The 17813-nt window shown below is 40.6% G+C and overlaps 3 protein-coding genes across 5 annotated transcripts in view; 1 reads left to right on the forward strand and 2 right to left on the reverse strand.

The window, feature by feature from the left end:
- The first annotated feature begins 102 nt into the window (after nt 1-102).
- Nucleotides 103-17813, forward strand: part of nav2a (neuron navigator 2a) — a 247057-nt gene continuing 229346 nt past the window's right edge. The window contains exons 1-4 of the mRNA XM_029460212.1: nt 103-263; nt 1611-1823; nt 3950-4047; nt 16839-17015. The gene's annotated coding sequence lies outside the window, so the exon portion shown is untranslated. The remainder of the gene's footprint in view (nt 264-1610; nt 1824-3949; nt 4048-16838; nt 17016-17813) is intronic.
- Nucleotides 218-4364, reverse strand: csrp3 (cysteine and glycine-rich protein 3 (cardiac LIM protein)). Its single transcript, XM_029460277.1, has 6 exons — nt 4349-4364; nt 3376-3487; nt 2591-2759; nt 2114-2243; nt 993-1086; nt 218-354 (listed from the first exon to the last, which is right to left on the reverse strand). The coding sequence occupies exons 2-6, from the start codon at nt 3485-3487 to the stop codon at nt 290-292; spliced, it is 570 nt and encodes a 189-aa protein (XP_029316137.1). The 5' UTR covers nt 4349-4364; the 3' UTR covers nt 218-289.
- On the reverse strand, nt 5492-14365 carry e2f8 (E2F transcription factor 8). Of its 3 annotated transcripts, none has more exons than XM_029460252.1 (13): nt 14101-14365; nt 12654-12908; nt 12410-12557; nt 11890-12204; nt 11362-11523; nt 10633-10770; nt 10223-10438; nt 10046-10127; nt 9124-9625; nt 8675-8941; nt 8417-8552; nt 7625-7959; nt 5492-6746 (listed from the first exon to the last, which is right to left on the reverse strand). In XM_029460252.1, the coding sequence occupies exons 2-13, from the start codon at nt 12822-12824 to the stop codon at nt 6579-6581; spliced, it is 2640 nt and encodes an 879-aa protein (XP_029316112.1). In that variant the 5' UTR covers nt 12825-12908; nt 14101-14365; the 3' UTR covers nt 5492-6578. The 3 variants fall into 3 exon arrangements, with proteins under 3 accessions (XP_029316112.1, XP_029316101.1, XP_029316093.1); XM_029460241.1 differs by lacking the exon at nt 14101-14365 and adding an exon at nt 13357-13552; XM_029460233.1 differs by lacking the exon at nt 14101-14365 and adding an exon at nt 13044-13092.

A 17813-nucleotide genomic window follows, 5' to 3' on the forward strand; every position in this document is an offset into this window, starting at 1 on the left:
TGTCAGGTTCACACACATGGACCCCACACAGTAGTTTCCTCTTTATGAATAAACTCCATTCAGGATTCATTTCAAGGTTACAAAACAGTTTTATTGTGAACTCACAATGAACATAAGTATTATTACTCAATCTTCAAGATAATAGCGACCTTAGAATATGCCTTGAATCTGCTGTTATTTGACCTGCCCTGGATGTATCATGTAGGACTAACATCTCCGGTGAATGAAGGCTGAGTCTCCACCCAACCAGCTGTCGCGTGAATGTGAGTTTAAAACCAGAAGGTTGTCGTTACTCCAACATGGCGGCGTTCCCCAGTCCAAATCCTTTTGGGCCGAAATGTTTGGCGTAACAAACTGAAAATAGAGAAGAATTGAAAACAATGCTAAGTTAATGATAAACAGCATTTTCTGTGTGGGTCTGTCAATACTGTCTGCTGTGTTTTTATACTTGTGACCAAAATGTGCTTTCAAAGTAGCTTTAATGTATCTCACGATTTCATTTGGATTCAGAATCGATTCTCTATTCAAAACTATTCTCGATTCAAAGTAGATTCTGGATTCAGTACAAAGCGGTGCTAATTTAAAGATCTACTTAGTTTGTCTATAAAATCAACTGATTGCAATTATGTAAACACACAAAGGCTAACCTAAGACAAAAGGTAACATTTAGTCATGCTAAACTCGCACAAAGCTTTTAAACTTTGTTGTTAGTATTTCTCATGATTTCAAGAATAACAAGTTCAAGTTCAAAACTTTTGAAACATCAATTATACACAAAATAACATTGTATAGTAAACTGGTATTTATGTTCGAGTTAACAATAACCAATAACGCTTGACTCAACTTTGACTTGGTGTTTTGTTTAGAAGATAACAATCTTTATTCTTACATGAATCGATTTTGTCCCACAACGCTACTAACGAGTATTGGAGTCTATACAGTGTATATGTGTATGTGTGTGTGTGTGTGTGTGTGTGTGTGTGTGTGTGTACCTTTACAGTACAGCTCTCCATCCTTGTCTGTCACTGTGGTCGACTCCAGGCCTTTGCCACACAGGACGCAGCGGAAACATGTTTTATGCCAGGGCTACAAACACAATTATATAATATTATTAAATAAATTAAAAGCTAAAACAAAAACTAGCTGTCAAACACAACAAACTTAAGCTTACATTGGGTCCATATGTGTATCACAAACTATTGACAGCGTATGAGAGCGACTGCTACAGTTTGTGGTCTGGCAGTGTGATAATGTAGATGACTTCTGCCTTTACATTTCCAAACACAGTGCAGCAGTGTTTTTACTTCAAAGGTGAATCTGCCAGAGCCGGCTGGAGATCACAGCCAAACAGGAAATGCACGCTTTAATTTTTCAACCTGTTTGGGCTTCAAATGAAGTGAATGGGGGACGGTATAGATCTACGCACAGTGGAAATGTAATGTGGCCATATCTTTAGAGCAAAGGTCACATGGTCATTAAAGACACAAGGATTCATGTTCTCAGGCCCTTGAAAGTCTACCGGCCTAAATTGTGGAGATATCTTGATCTGTTCAAAGTGTTTAACGGTCAGGCAGTTTTTGTATTTCCCTGTTCCCTATGCTGACTTCCAGGTCCACCAGAAGTCCCGACCTGCCTCATGCAGTCTTTGCAGCTGCCTGCACTCAGCACTCACCCAGCCCTGCTCAATCAGCTCGTCAGCCTGTGGGGCCGTATCAGGCCCCTTTCTCCTCCAGGCTCTGTTTGACTGTAAGGACTTTGCCACAGAGCTCCTGCCTGAGTTCAAGTGTTTTGCTGAGTTTTTGGTTCCTGCCTGCAACTGCCCAGTAAGTCAAACTTTAGTCTGAAGAGCTACAGCCTTGTCTTTTGTCTGTTTCTGAGCATGGGTCCTCATGCTCTGCCACTTGTTTGGGCTCTAAGAATATCTTGGTAGTGTTATGGACAATAACACTTAACCTTCATAAGAAGCATCCTGTTTGAGAAGAGTATTTAGAGCTCAGGGGTCTGAATTCAAGAGCAACAACTTTACACTAAAGAATTAAAGTAATAAAGTACGATAAACAAACTGAGATTAAAATAAAAGCCTGAGACTAAAAACCACCATAGTGACCCTTACCTTCCCCGCTGACATCATCTTCTCTGCTGCGTAGACGGCTTTGGAGCAGCGAGGGCAGCGGTCTGAACATCCAAACTTCGGGGAAGATTTACTGTCATTGGAGTTTGAAGAAGCTGGTCGTGGTTTAGAGCTAGAAAAAAGAAAGAAATTGTGTGATGATATCTCTGGTCACTGTTGTTTGACTTTCTGATCTGTAGTTTAATTTTTGTGGGTTTCTGAAGACGGATTGATCTGTTTTTAATCTTCTACCAGCCAATATGTGTTCTATGTATTATTTACTACCTTTGAATATTCGTAATTTCCTTCACCCTAGTATGTCAAAGTGGAAATCTTTCTGAACACATCTTTTACACCTTGCTGTGTCTGATCTATCTATATGGCTTTTTACCACTAGGGGTAAGATAGCAAATATGTTAACCTGTGTGATTTGGGTGGAATGACCCTTTAATGAAAGCCCAGACTTGTGTGTACATGTACTTGTGAGGCTGCAGGCCGACATGTCGAGGAGGGTCTGAGTTCAGAGCTCCAGCTCCTTGTCCGTATCCGTAGCCTTTTGGCCCATATTTCTTGCCATAGCAGGACTTGCAGTAAATCTCAGACTCGTGCGCTGCAACTGTGGTGCTGTCCAGCCCTTTTCTGCAGCTCACTGTGTGGAAAAAACCCAAATATTTTACACATTTGACCTAGTTGTTGTCTGACTATAAGGCTGGGTGAAATGGTTCCAGTTTGTCCAGAGCGGGGAGTGTCATAGTGGAGTAATGAGTGGTAATAAAGCTCCCACCCTGCTAGTTTTATCAGTCAACAGTGGCATTACACACAGTCAGATGTCTTGTGATTCTATTTGTAGGAAGAGAGGAGAGTGTGAGGTGAATGTTCGAGAAAAGATGAACACTTAGCATGATGGTTGAGCTAATGGCAGAGGCTTTCAGAGCTCCCACTGGAGCAATCCAGCAGTCACACAGACTCACGTCCAACCAGCTGCTGAGTGTTTGTGTTTGTGCAGAGAGCTGTAAGTGTATGAGGTGTGTGGATTAGACCGCTGGTTGTGGCCTAAGAACTTTAGCTGTATCACAACAGGACAAATTCAGGTCAGGACAGCCTGTCAAACAAAGAGGAGGGGAAGCTCTGCTGTGAAAGTGTGAAAGCAGCTTTTATTCACGGCACCCTAAGGTGTCAACCAGGAAGTTGATGAGAGTAAATGAGACCCACAGAAACATGGAGGGACAATGTTAAACAGGACCAGCAAAGAGAAGTGTGCTCACTGCAGATGAAGCAGGTCTTATGGAAGCTCCTCCCGTTACACTGGATCTCCTCTGCATGGTACGCCGTCTTCTCACACGCTGCGCACTTGGCACCTCCTCCCAAATTTGGCATCTTAGAGGAAAAAAACAACAACTTGTTTGGCTAGTTGCTTAATAAATCATTTAAAAGATTAATTGATTATTAAAGTTATTGCCAATTAACTTTTTGTTGCTCGACTTTTTTTAATATATATATATACATTTTTTTATTTTTTTAAATATATTTTATATATATATATATATATATATATATATATATATATATATATATATATATATATATACTATAATAATTTTAATTTAACTTTAAATAGCCCTTCCTATGGATTGAGAGAATTTTTTTTTTTTTAACCAAATTAAAGGGTCAATAAATAAACCCTGACCGTACCACTGTGTGATATCTGGGCCTTTGTAATGTGCAGTCTGGTAGTTAAAGTCCTGCATCTACTGAAACATTCAAACTAGTCAACTCTTCCAGAGTTACTCGTATCTCCTTATGAGTTTCGATGGTTCTCGTCTCACTTTGCTTCATCAGATTTGACTGGAGATGTGGCCGTGCTGCCCTGCCCGGCCTTCTGTCTGACATTCCAGTTTCTGCTGGCATCAGAGATTGCCCATCACCTCACTGGACTGGTATGTGATATTCCCGGAGCAGAGGCTTTACTGAGACATCAGACCGACAGAAGCAAAGCTGCCTCTTCATCAAACACTACTGCAAATGTCTGATTTTACTTGAGACAAATCATACATCTAACATGAAACTGACCCCTGACGTTTAGGTTCATGTCAAAAAGAAAATTAAATGTAATTCCATCTTTAAAACTAAAATAAGTAAGTCATATATAGTCATAAGCAAACCATATTACCCCTGTGTTTTAATATTCCACTCAACTACTAAACTGGAAGTCTTACTACAACAGAAATGAGTCCTTACCTTGAATGCAAGCCTGTGTGCTTCAGTCTTAACATGGCAGTGAGCGCTCTCAGGGCGGCTTAAATACTGCCCATCCCGCCATCACCACACAGTCCACCGGTGACGCTTCAACGAAAATATCCTTCTAAAATAACTTGTGACAGAGCAGAGCCCTCGGACCCTTCATCACAGGCTGAAAGAGGTCTGAACATCAGCCGGTCTTAACATTTGTTCTGGACACAGGAAACTCTAAACAAAAGTGAGTGACAGCTGCGAGCAGGGAGCTACCCACATGGTATGTTGTAGGATTATGTATAATGGGAACTCAAAGCATGTAACTGACAACTGCACATCTGAATGTGAGGACCCTGTGATGCTCCTTACACACCAGAAAGCAAAATGGTTGGTTGGATGAAAAATGTAGTAATGGGTCAAAGTTCATGCCATTTAAATCACATCTCACTAAGTAAAGCTGAGTCACTGATCAATGAGCCACAGCCTCGGTTTCAAAGTGAAAACATCGATACACATCATCTCTATCTTTTTATTGAAAAAGATTGTTTTTTATTTAAGTCTGGACGAGCAGTAATAAAATCGTCAAATCATATTTTAGCTGCTTTTTTTCAGTGTGTATATAACTGTAAGATATCGTCTGATATATACAACAGGCCCCCGAATTGAATCCAATTAAGATCGTACCGTGGCAGACTGATATCATATTGTGCTGAAACACCCTTACATCCAAGAGAAATTGAATGTGAATCCAGGTGAGAGAACTTTCTGACATATCTCCCACTCTAGGTTACTAGTAAGACTTACAACTACCACTTAAACTCACAAGTTCAAGGCATGAAGAGAGCTCTATTGTCATTGTCTCCAATCCACTGCTGAGTCATAAAGATATCTAATACAACATGACGTGATTGTGGCATCAGGGGTCTTCCCTCAGAGGCTCCCTGTGGAGTGTTTGACCTCTGGTAGTGCGTTGGAGCTGTTTGTATGAGTGGGTCAGCGTTTTATATCTTACACACGGGTGACGTGACACAAATTCCTGCTAATGGTTTCACACTATTCCATCGATATACAGGCGGTGGTAACGCACCACGAGAGAGCAGGGCTCCATCAAAGGCCGTGTAGAAGAGGACTGCAAGCTAGTAAACAATGTAGGATTTAAATGTTTTATGAGGAAGGAAATGTATTCAACACATTTGTTAGAGGTCAATGATACACACAATGCATTTCAGTGAGTAACACTGAACGTAAACAGTATTTTTGTTTGTTCACAATAAAGCTCCTCAGAGCAACTTTATACCTGAAAGAGCTGGATTCTTCTTTGGCTAATCAATCAATACATTTAAGTCATTTATGACGGAAAAAACATTTCTCAAAATAGTTGTTTAGTCAAAACATGCATTTGAAGATGTCACCTTGAGCACTTAGAATTTGGGATCAGTATTGTTATTTTTTTTTAGACAAAATGATCTTAGTAAAAGTAACGCATGCATCTTTAATGAAAGTATTTGTTGGTAGCAGGCCTTTATGTCGGCACAAATTCCAATCTAATAGTTGTGACGATGTGCGGTGGAGACCAAAAGACGGACCGACTTCACCTGATTCATAGAAAAATGTATTCAATTACATTTTACATTTAGCAGGACATCAGAATACAAAGGTGATTTCCATATAAATGAAACTTAATTAAAATGTCTGATTAGCCTTAGAATCAAAAATATTCACATATTTTTAACAGGGGTAACAGTTAACATGTACATATGTGCAAAAGTTGTCTCATTAGGTTTCACTTAGAGACAAGATTATCAATCAACAATGTTTCCAATCAAACTTGTCTTTCAGCCAAAGAAACGTCCATCTGACCTAAGTGTTGCTCTTCAGAAGCATTGATTTTACTACTCTTGGTCATTTGAAAAGAGGAAATTGGTGTTCACACCACTCACATTAGCAGAAATAACTAAAATTAAGTCGTGGGGAAACAGTTTCTACCAGCATCACAATGAGCATGACAGTAGTGTTCATGAGTTTCTGGTGAACTTGGTTTGAAATATGTGCCCTGGGCAACAGCCGAAGTCTAATTTTAGAGCTGGCCATGATGAGAATGAAGACCGCTGTGTAATGTTCAGAGGTAATGAATAATGTAAAATCATAACCAGACCGGAAATAAAGGACAGCCACCCACAACACAAACACACACACACACACAATGTACACAGTCATCAGATGGTTTCCTGGGATTTCAGGACTCCTCAGTGGCGACGTCCAGCTTCCTCTGAGGGATGTAAACAGCTTTGGTGGCCAGTTGTCCACCGGGGGTTACCATGGCAGCCAGAGGGGAGAGGTGGACCGGCGTGTGGAAGAAGCTGTGCTGGGGGAGCGCTGTGCCTTTGGGGGTGGTCATCAGAGACTGCACAACAGAGGATGTTCAGTTAGTCATCTTAAAGGGAGAGTTCAACCCGATCAGAAGCAGCTTGTCCCCGTTACTCTGGATGATCCACAGACCTCGCTACCTTGTCTGTCCCTCACCGTGTGTTGATATTACCAAGTTGAATTATTAGTACTCCAGCAAATTATTACTTGGGAGAGCGATTAGAATAGCAGCAGAGGCTGCTTTGATTTAGTCCCTAGTGGTATCACTCAAATGAAATTACTTCAGTAATCTTCTTTTCACTATTTGGAAGTTCCCCATTAATTTCAGAGAGTAAAAGTTAGTTACTATGTTTACATGCACAGAATATTCAAATTCTTGCCCTCATTTAGAAAAGGACGATGTTCCTACTAATCTGTTTACACGGCTAATGCAAATGTATATTCTAGTATTCCTGTTTACATGCAGCCGTCAAAATATGATTTTTTTCAAGACTTGTTTAACTTGTGAACACAACCTCTCTCTCACTCCTTCTTGAGAAGGTCGGCAAAGGTTAGATATTTGCGCATCTCTAAAAACCTGTTGATATCCGAGTCTTTCATGATATTTTAAAGTAGGTGTGTTTTCTTCTTCTGACCATAAATGTGGGCTTTTCTTTTGGGCGTGCATCTGTAGTTGGTTTGTGGTTGTGACATGTGACGCCAACTGCAGTGAAAAACCCAACCGACACACATGTTGAATGCGCTGTACACATGTCCAAAGTATGCTCCTTAAACCCAACATACATTGATTATAATTACCATCGGAGTATCCAAACTGAATATGCTGTTTACATGACCCGTATAAGATTTGGAATACTAGTGTGCATGTTAACGTAGTCAGTGAAGTTACTGTCTAAACACAAGGATGTTTTTTACCTGTTGTACACTGAACAGGGCCATCGGTTGCCCTGTTACGGACTGATGGAGAGGCACAGGGGACACAGGTTTGATGAAAACCATGCCTCTCTGCTGCAGAGCCAGCGAGCTGGGCATGGTGTTGGCACACTCTGGAGTTTGGGGGGCAGCAAAGATGTTTCCTGGACTGGAGCCTGAGATCAGGCCGAGGTTCTGCAGGGTGAAGTTGAGGATGGCAGGGCTGGGGCTGTGGAGGTGGTGGGCCTGCTGGGTGGTGAGCGGTGAGGCGGCAGCAGCGGCTTTGTGAAGACGAAGGCTGGTGGGTGTCGTCTCCTGGGCGAGAGCATGTCTGGAGCCTGTTGACGACAAACAAACAAAAAAGGGGTAAACGGTGTGTGTAGGCCCTTACTCTAACCTAAAGTTATTAGCAAGTTTATTTTGAGCTATTAAAAGAAAAAGAAAAACTAATTTAACAAAAAGAAAAAGAAAAGCCCTAAAAGTAGAAAAGAACCAGAGTCCGTGTTTAGAAGATAAGACCGTTCATAGGTTAGTTCAAAATTACATTTTGATGATAAAATAATTGTTTATTTACAAAAAAAGAAAAGCAAAACAATCTGGTTATAGATGATCAAATATGAAGATTTGCCATTTTTCTTTTATATCATTTTACTTTTGACTGAACAACCAAAACATTAACTGATAATGAAAAGAATTACTTGCAGTTATGTGAAAAATAGAATTTTCCACAATGAAGTAAAAACATTATGTAGTTGTACTGCGAGACCTAACATCAACATTGCATGACATGTTTACCTGCAGTGGGTGTTTGGTAGATGTTGTAAGTGGGAGTTGAGGCCTTGTTGCACTCTCGTCCTGAATCTTGCATTTCCTTATAGCCGATGAGGGACTGATGGGAGATTGGGATCAGGTATCCAGCCGGTACTAAAGTCTGGACGGGTAGAAAAATAAATGTCACACTTTCTGCCGTTGAATCGACAAACAAAACCAAGGTATCAAAAGCCTTCCTGGTGTTAACTGAAGCCCAGGAAACATTGTGTTTGTGCATTTTACCTCTGTGTGGAGGTGTCCCGGCGTGAGGGGTACAACCCTGACCGGTGTTAATCCCGCCTCGCTGTCGGAGTACACCATCTTGTCTTCTCTGTCCAGGAAGGTCTCCAAGCTCTGCTCTAGTGTCTGATTGGCTACAGCACCGCCGGGGGTGTTGACAAACTCCGGGTCCAGGTGGAGGGCGCGAGGCGAGGGTCGGCTTGAGTGCTGAGTGCCACGGCGGGCCTTTAGTCGGGCCTGCAGGATCCCACACAGCTTTGGAGAAGTGTCCTAGAGGAGGCCAACGGGAAGAGGGGAAGGATAACAAACATCTGTATTATAGATTAAAAACCACATGCCCTTTGATGTATTTTGCAAAAGACTAGCCACTTGCAACATCAATCGTTAATCAATCAGAATGTAAAATAAACGTACCATGTAGATAGAATTACTTGAATATTATTTTTGTTTACCTTAAAGTTGGTGTCGGTCTTCTTGGCTTTGGAGGGGCTGTTCTCTAAGGCTGAATCTGAACGCAACCGTTTGAGCACCAAGGGGCTGACGTCTGACGCCCTAAAGGCTGGCAGACTCATGGCTGCATACTGGCCTGTCGGGCTCTGCCCAGTCTTATCCTCAAAGGTCATGGAGCGTACAGCGAGACTGGTCGGCTGCGGCCTGGCCAGAGGGTTCGGCCTGCGGGACGAAGGTTGCAAATATACGGCGTACGGCACGCTCCCCCGCTGCTGTGGTAACAGGACGGGAATCAGGGGTGAACACTGTGCAGGGATGTAGGCGACGGAGCCGGCGGGCAGGGCCGTCAGCGGCGTGTGGGGGGTGAGGTGGACAGTAGTATTGACTCTAGTCTCCTGGGTTGGAGTTAGTAACTGTTCCATTGAAACAGAGCAGGTCGGCTCGAGCCTCACGGCGGCAGTGTCCGCCTCAGCAGCAGCAGGCTGTGGATCGTCAGCTCCGGTCCTGGAAGAGAAGCAGGACTCTCATTTAACACTCTTTAGATCTACAATGACCTTATTATAAAATGTAAGGCTGTGATATGGTTCTCATTGAATGAGCCATTATTTATTACACCTATTACAATCTAATCAAGAGCTGTACATTTGTATCAGGCTGCAACAAGTCAAGAAAGTAGAAAGGTCTGGTCAACAAAGCCAGGCAATGTCCAAGCCACATTAAATCACGTGTAAGCCTAGTCATGTCTGTCTGAATGGGTTATTACTTATTGTTCAGGTAGTCACAGTGAACTCACAGAGCATTTAAATACTGAGACTGGGCTTGTCCGGACAAACAGCCATGTCCTAACAGTATGTACAGTGACATGATGTGGGAAATGATGGCCATAATGAGCAGTCAGATTTGTTACGTTGGAAGCAAACTTACGATGACTCCTGGTCGAGCTCGATCTTACATATAGCAGCAAGTTGGGCCATTTTATTTGGGAGTTCAAGGTTTGATGAATTGCCTGAAGACAAAAGAGAAAAGGACTGTGTCACCACACCACTCATAAACATGCGCAACAGTAGCAGCCTTGTTTGAAGGAACATTTCTTCTACTCACTCAGTGCACTTTTGAAAGGACTGCTGGGGGCAGAATTGATCTTTCGACGATCATCCTGAATGCTCTTGGCCAGCTTTATGAGGGAGGGGTGCCGGGTGAATCTGCGCTTGGCCCTGGGCGATGAAAATAGGTTTTTGGCACAGTTGTCTAAAGAAGCACGGGACTCCAGTACAATTTTCTTCTTTGTTGAGCATTCAGATGTGGAGCTCTCCAAGTCTGAAAACAAGAGTTCAATATTTAGTCCGTGAAACTCTGAAATATGAATTTAACATACCATCAGCAGCACTGGCCATCATTGCTCAAGAGAAACCTGACATTTATTTCAACTTACACACAAGTTTAAGCCTAGAAGTTCTTCTAATGTGGGGACCAAAACATAAATAAGTAAATGGGAAAAGGTCAGGTGATACCTTTGACATGTGGGAATTCTTCGGGGCCGACCCATTCGAAGGCCGGTTTCCTACCCCTCTCTTCTGTCACGTGGACTTTCTCAATGAGCTTCAGGCTCCGCAGCACATTAGCTATGTCATACAGCCGACGCACTTTGGCTGCAAACACATGAAACAAACAGCAAGATTATCTCCTACCAATAAAGACGGGACCTATTCTGACAAAATGTACACGACACAGCATCTGCATCTAAAACTTGTTCATCCAGCTGTACAATAAATGCATTTGATGCCATTACCCCATTAAATCGCACAAAAAACGTTGGTATGGGAAGCAGTGCTGTAATTGTGCATGTATGTGTAATAATACTGACTTTAATCATGTAATACTTGTAATGCAAGCATTCTGTGCAAAGCTTTTTTAAATATTTGAGTAGCTCTACAGTGCAAGAAGCCTTCACTAACACATTAGTAAGATACTGTATTCACAAACATACTGAGGTCTTGAGATATCAGTTTTAACAAACTTTATAACATCGGCACCTTCCACACATTAAAATGACATCGACAATCTGACACTACTACATTTGATTTGACTGCAAAGACATTTTGAACGTGCTGGCACTGAAAGAAATCGCCTAATGTAAACCGTTTTACAAGACGAGATCAAACATAATACACCAGAATCATTATACTGTAACCCTGCCTAATACCAGGAAACATGCTGTATCTGGCAGGATATGTACTCACTCTTGAACTTGTTTTTGTCTTGATCTGCACCATGGTCCTCTCCGATCAAGATCTTGGCAGCCACGTCCAAACTGACAACGCGAGGATTAGACACTAGGAAGAGCATGACAAACTTCTGGCTCATCACCCTCAGAGATTTGTCCTTCCGACTGTTAACAGAGGCTAGACAGGAAGAAAAGAAATCAGATGACTAAACCACAAAACTAAGACATAATACAATTTCCAGCACTTCTGTTAATATTTTTCTTTCTATCAAATACTTTTGTTTGTTTTAAGGGGTTATTTATGAGGATATTTAATGCCTGTGTTAACCCAGGAATAACAAACAGCCAGTCATTCTAAATGCACTTCTGGTGCGTGCCCGTGTGTGTGTGTGTATATATATATATATATATATATATATATATATATATATATATATATATATATATATATATATATATATATATATATATATATATATATATATATAAACACAAACAGTGGAACCAGACGTAAAATTTGACCTACCGCCTTCTAGCTTCTCACCTGCTTTGAACTCTACTCCTGGAAGCTCCACAAAGAAGAGCTCCTTCTGTCCCTGCTCCCCGCTCTCCAGCTCCACCACCTCCTCATTCTCCTTCTCCTCCCCGTCAAAGTCAAACCCCTTGTCCCGGAGACGCTGCCGGATGTGAAGCATCTGCTGGCCGTACCTTTGGTCCTCGCCCACTTGCTTCAGAACGGCCAGAGTCTGAGCCAGTTTGGTCCGGCCGTGCCATGTGTAGCGGTTCTTGGCTGAGCGGCTCACCATGTGCAGGCTCTCTAGCACGTTCATGATGTCGTAGATGCGCCTGCGTTCTACGCCTGTGCAGACAGAAAAGAAAACATAAAGCAAAACGCTTCAGGTTAATAACTGAACTAGTATCACAAATAGTAAAATAAACTGATCACAGTGCAGAAATTCAAACTTTATAGAAAAAAATAAATGTTAAACCAACTATCTGGCATTGATTGTGATCTTAATAAATACTTTATCCTCTACAACTAATAGTAGATAGAGAAGACATACTGAGCTCAGTGGCCACATCATCCAGGCAGATGTCGTTGTTGAGGGAAGGGTTTGGGTGATCTGGATAGCGGGCGAGGAATTTATGACAGAGCAAACCCAGACTTTTCTCTTTCCTGCTGATCATTTTCCAGTCTCCATTTTCAGAGTCCTACAGGAAGACAACAGATTAGACATGTATTCATTTGAACACCTTTACTTATCAGAAAGCATCAGTCATGTGTTACTGGGAGGATTTTATTTGTACCTGTGAAGGGTCAAGACCTTCCCGTCCGTCATTGTCCATGCACAGCTCTTTCTCTCGGTTCCTGATGTCAGGACTAGCAGCACTGATGAGCATTTTTAGGTTGGAAGTCGGCGTCCAGGGGTCAACAGAACGTACTTCCCTTCCTTTTTTAGGTGTAGTGAGGGGACCCATGGTCAGCTGGTTCTCCACTGCACACTGACCAAATGATTTCTTTGGAGTATTTGCCAGAACCTTTGGCGCTACAAAGCCATCATCCTAGTTGGCAGAATGAGAAAACAAAAGATAATGATTAAGATACAAGCCCATCCATTCCTACTGAGGTATATTGATATCATAAAAAAGAAGTGAACAAATTATATCTTACAATTAGATTCCTGTGTACTTACTGACCTTTGAATGAGATTTTTGGGTCAGAGATTCAAGCGTTGTACTTGACATTTTCCACCTTAGCATAATAATTTAATTAGCTAACGTTAACGAGATATTACTATAGTGATACATTCATTTTAGGGATATCAAATTCTTGAAATCTTTTGATAAACCGTATAACATGCTCTTAACAGTATGGGTTTAAAAACAGTGTGTTTATCCGCCCGTATTAACGAGCATTAATCATATTTAAGCTAACCTACATTAATACACGTTGCACATTCATTTTATCATTTCTGCTATTTAAGTTATCATATCGGAGAGACTTCCTTACCGCTTTTTCAGTGTCGGGTGCCCACATTTTTTTAAACGGCGTGACAGCAGTGAGCTAAACTATGTACCAATGGTTTAATTAGATTTCCTCTATGCATGTCCTGGTCAGATTGATCACAAAACCAGTTTAAATCTAATCAAAACACCAATTTATATTGGCGGTAACTGACGTGCATTCCATCGAATCGCCAGGCCCAACGGACGCAGCGGTGCCGCCCTTTTGTTGTTGAAGCAGCCAATGGGAGCGCAGCGTAGAGGAAGTGGAAAGATTGTCCCGCGCAGGTAATCTTTTTTTGAAATCCTTGGCGCAGAACGTCAGTACGGTAACAGCGGCGGCTCGCTTTAAATTCTGATAAGTTTGTGCCCAAAGTCTGAGTATTTACAAGTTGAAGATGGCACCTATAAGGTGACTTGTTTAAAAAGGCGTAAACCCCCCCCCCAAAGATAATGTATGTGTCACGTAGCCAGCAGCGATCGCCCGCCTTCCAAAGTTTAGAGCCAAATTAACGTTAACAAAACGTAGTAAAACCGGAAAATCCAGAAACTTCATACATTAACGGCTTTGTTGTAAAACACAAATCAGCGACGTTAACTCGCATGACCAGCAAGTGAAGCAGTTTATAAAGAGGAGGCGGTAACTTGACCTAGCGACACTGAAACCAAAGCTTTGGTTGAAAAACATCTTGGAAAAATGTCCTTACGTTTGCTAGATATAACACAAAGATAACGTTATGTGCAGACTTACCCAAATCAGTATATAGCCTTGCTCAGAGGAAACATCCCATCCTTACGGTAACGTTAATGTGTTGTGGATACCAGCAGCTACTTTATTTCTAAACGATCAACCCGAGCCCTAAATGTGGATTTGAACACAGTACCACACGTTTCCACGCAAAATAAACATAAAAAAACACCCAAAGTGCAATAGTACAAAATGTGCGCGGAACTCAGTTTCCTCTTTTTCTCCCCCTTGCTAGTAAGAAGTAGCCTCTTGGTCAACTTTACTACAGATGTGGAAAGTTTTGGTGACCACCAGCAATTGGCCCGCCCATAAACGAGCATGCGCGCTCCCGTCGAGCCCAACACCGACCCCGCACTTCCTCCCTGTGTGAGAGAGGCGGGCCCAGACCAGAACTGTACACGTAGCCCTACAGCTCTACAATTAATGTGTGTGAAAAGAAAATTACAAGACATTTTCTACAATTGTCCTTTAAATGCTGCTCATACGTGTAAATATAATATCTGTTTTTTGGCTCCACATTCATGGCTGGATTAACATATTTTTTGCACCCACTGGCCAATTTTAGTTTTTTAGTTTAGTTTACTTTTTTGCTTCCATAACATGTCTTCTTTCAGACTAGTGGAAAGAAAACCTCCAAAATACACATTTAGGGGTTTATTTACTACACATTATCTATTTTCTACAAAATTCACCAATTAGATAATTCCTCATTAGCACATTTAAACATAAAACATGTGAAAACCTGTAATAAAAAGAATAACCGTTTCTATGTAAATCACCTATAGTGTCTTGCAAAACGTATGGTATCTTACAATACATATCTTTTTACACCAGTTTTCGCAAAATTATTATGTTTCCTTATACTCTGAGTCAGAGATTTCCACTTACACACACTAAACTATCCAGTTTCATTCCTATCTATATTCTGAAGGTTTTTACAGAGCATTCATAGCCTGATTTATATAACATTTTGTTCCTAAAACATGGCAAAAACGTATTTATGGCAGTTTACAGTATTTTTTGATGTATGGAGTGATAGAAAAGAGATATCCAAAATTCCCTCTTTAAAAATCATAAAATGTCAACAAAATTAAACAAGAATTTTGAACCTGGTTTTATTCAATGTTCAGATTTCTTTTCCGGAAATGTATGCAAATTAGCACATATTTAATAATATGATAATGTCTCATTTTTATATTTAAACATAATTTGAAAAAATAAATGTCCTAATCATCTGGGAAAGTTGCATGCAACAGCATCGTAAACAATACAGCTGATAAGCACATATTTTCTATGTTTTGTGATGGCTGAATTTGGCTCTGTACTATCTCCATGAACACTTACAAGCTATAAAGATTAAATTAAGGTTTACCACAGCATCTCCACTAGCTGCTGCCTTTTGATTTTCAGCTAATAGAGATGTAATGCAGAGGCCCTGATGCATTCGCCTGATTAGTATGTGAGAAGCAGCATGCAGAGAAACACAGCAGAGGCAAGCTCTATAGAAACTTTAAAGACCAAACCAGTATGCTGGGAAAATACTCATTAAGGTTTGTCTTGTAGTTGATAGTAACTTGCATTGAAATATATATATATATATATATATAGAGAGAGAGATATAGAGAGAGAATGATAGAGAGAAGAGGGAGAGAGAGAGAGAGAGGGAGAGAGAGGGGAGATAGGAGAAGAGATAGAGAGATAGATATTATAGAGAGGAGGATATCTAGAAAGAGGAGAGGATATGAACGGAGAAGATAAGAGATAGGAGAAGAATCAGTATAGTAGGATAGAGAGATAAAGAGAGAGATCTATATACTCTTCTCTCTCTCTAATTCCTCCCTCTATCTCTCTCCTTCTCTCCCTCTATATCTTCTCTACTCCTCCTCCTCTCCCTCATTCTCTTCTCGCTCTCTATCCTTCTCTTTTTCTATTTCTTTCTTTATTCCTCTTACTTTCTCTGTATCTTTCTTTCTCTTCTATCTCTATCTCTCTCTCTCTCCTCTCTCCTCCCCTTTCTCTCTCTTTCTTTCTCTTCTTCTCCCTTCTTTCTTCTTTCTTTATCTTCTATCTCTCTATTCTCTTTCTTTCTTTCTCTCTATCCTCTCTCTCATCCTTATCTATCTTTATGTAAATCTATCTGTATCTTATCTGTATATCTTATGTGTCTCTTCCTTTATTTGGGCTGTTCTCCGCTAAAGCCCAATTTCAAGTAGTCTCAAAGCAGGTCCTGCATTACTAGTAATTTTGTGGTCTTGTATTGTACATGATCCCCCGTCAAAATGGGGCTTTGGCCATGTAGGAATACTGGTTGGTGCAGGGTCTCTGTCTAGGCAAAGAATGAAGCTGCCACTCATATTTTGTGTGCAGTGAATTTAATAGAACATGGAGGTGACTATATAGACTGCTACAATGCTTCAAATGCTCCCACTGGAGGAGCGGGAACCAGACTATGTATGGCATTTTTTCTCTATTTAAATGTTGCAAATTGTTTGTGCAGAGAAAGACTGCTTCCTAATTAACATTCAATCAAATCAGTCCGAAAAAAAGTATTCAAAGTAATAATTAAATGATTTACCAAAAAAGAATGAAGGCAAGGTAAAGCTTAATGTGATGAGCTGGAACTGTGAACTGGATAATCATTAAACAGTCATAGTTTGTGCCGTGAAATATAATCTGATTGTAATTGCTCTGCTCGTGCTGTCGTGGTGACATGTCTCTGTTTCGACGCATGGTGACGGTAGAGCCCTCCTTACGGGAAGTCGCCATGGAAACCGAGGGGCGCCTGCAAGGATGCTGGGAGAGAACAGCGGAGCTTGAAGAACCCAGTGACGTAATGTTACCGATGTGAGAGAGAGCGAGTGGGACCCTGATGCGGCCTTCAGTTGCTCCTCGTAAAGTAGACTACCCATTCTGACGGAGTAAGTACATCGATTTAGGGTTTGTATTTTTTAAATGAACCCATTCTGTATGCATAATATCAAAAACGGATGTATAACTATGGTAAACATATCTGCCTTGGGCCAAGGAATATTTATGTTCGTTAATACAAGTCAGTTTTGTATAAGAATAATATAGTATAATACATAATAGAATAGATATCGTTTTATGAATAGAATAAAATAGTTTATGAATAGTTTTATGTTCTAAGGGAACATAAAATTGGTTTTACTGATATTTATTGCACACCAATTTACATTTGTTTAAACTAGGCCTATTTATATCTACACTAGCCTACTTGTATTTAAATTATTCTATTATTGCATTTCGTGTTATTGCACTATATGTATGTACCTTGTCTTGTATTTTGTTCTGTACCTGTTTTTATAATCTTCTTGTTTGCACCTTATGTTCATCCGTTCATTCTTTAGTTTTGCAAAAATCAAGTTGTGCCTCTTACTGCACTGTTTATTGATGGATGACAATAACATTTCTTATATTATCTCTTCTTATCTTTTATTTGAAAGGAAGCTTTTATGTCTAAGTGCTGTATAGTTCTGCCGGAGAAATTACAGATCTTGTGTAAAATGTGTAACAGGCTAGGCCTATTTGTGTACTGCCTATGAACAGAAAATGTTTTCCTCCTCACTCCTAAAATAATGACAACAAACTTTTATTTATTAAGTGTTTTACAAAATACAAAGCACTAAAATAGCCTCACTAAAAGAGAACACAATCTAATAACTTCAAGCAAAAACGACAAAAGTAACTTTAAAGCA

Source organism: Cottoperca gobio, chromosome 3, assembly GCF_900634415.1.
Source record: "Cottoperca gobio chromosome 3, fCotGob3.1, whole genome shotgun sequence".
Taxonomy (NCBI): Eukaryota; Metazoa; Chordata; class Actinopteri; order Perciformes; family Bovichtidae; genus Cottoperca; species Cottoperca gobio.

Coding starts and splice junctions, on each gene's coding strand:
- csrp3 (XM_029460277.1), bottom strand. CDS start 3,487: ATGCCAAATTTGGGAGGAGGTGCCAAGTGCGCAGCGTGTGAGAAGACG. Junction 2,760..3,375: donor TAAGACCTGCTTCATCTGCA/GTGAGCACACTT, acceptor TTTTCCACACAG/TGAGCTGCAGAAAAGGGCTG. Junction 355..992: donor TGGAGAGCTGTACTGTAAAG/GTACACACACAC, acceptor CTCTATTTTCAG/TTTGTTACGCCAAACATTTC.
- e2f8 (XM_029460233.1), bottom strand. CDS start 13,091: ATGTCAAGTACAACGCTTGAATCTCTGACCCAAAAATCTCATTCAAAG. Junction 11,524..11,889: donor AGGAGTAGAGTTCAAAGCAG/GTGAGAAGCTAG, acceptor CTTCCTGTCTAG/CCTCTGTTAACAGTCGGAAG. Junction 10,771..11,361: donor AGACAAAAACAAGTTCAAGA/GTGAGTACATAT, acceptor ATGTGTTTGCAG/CCAAAGTGCGTCGGCTGTAT.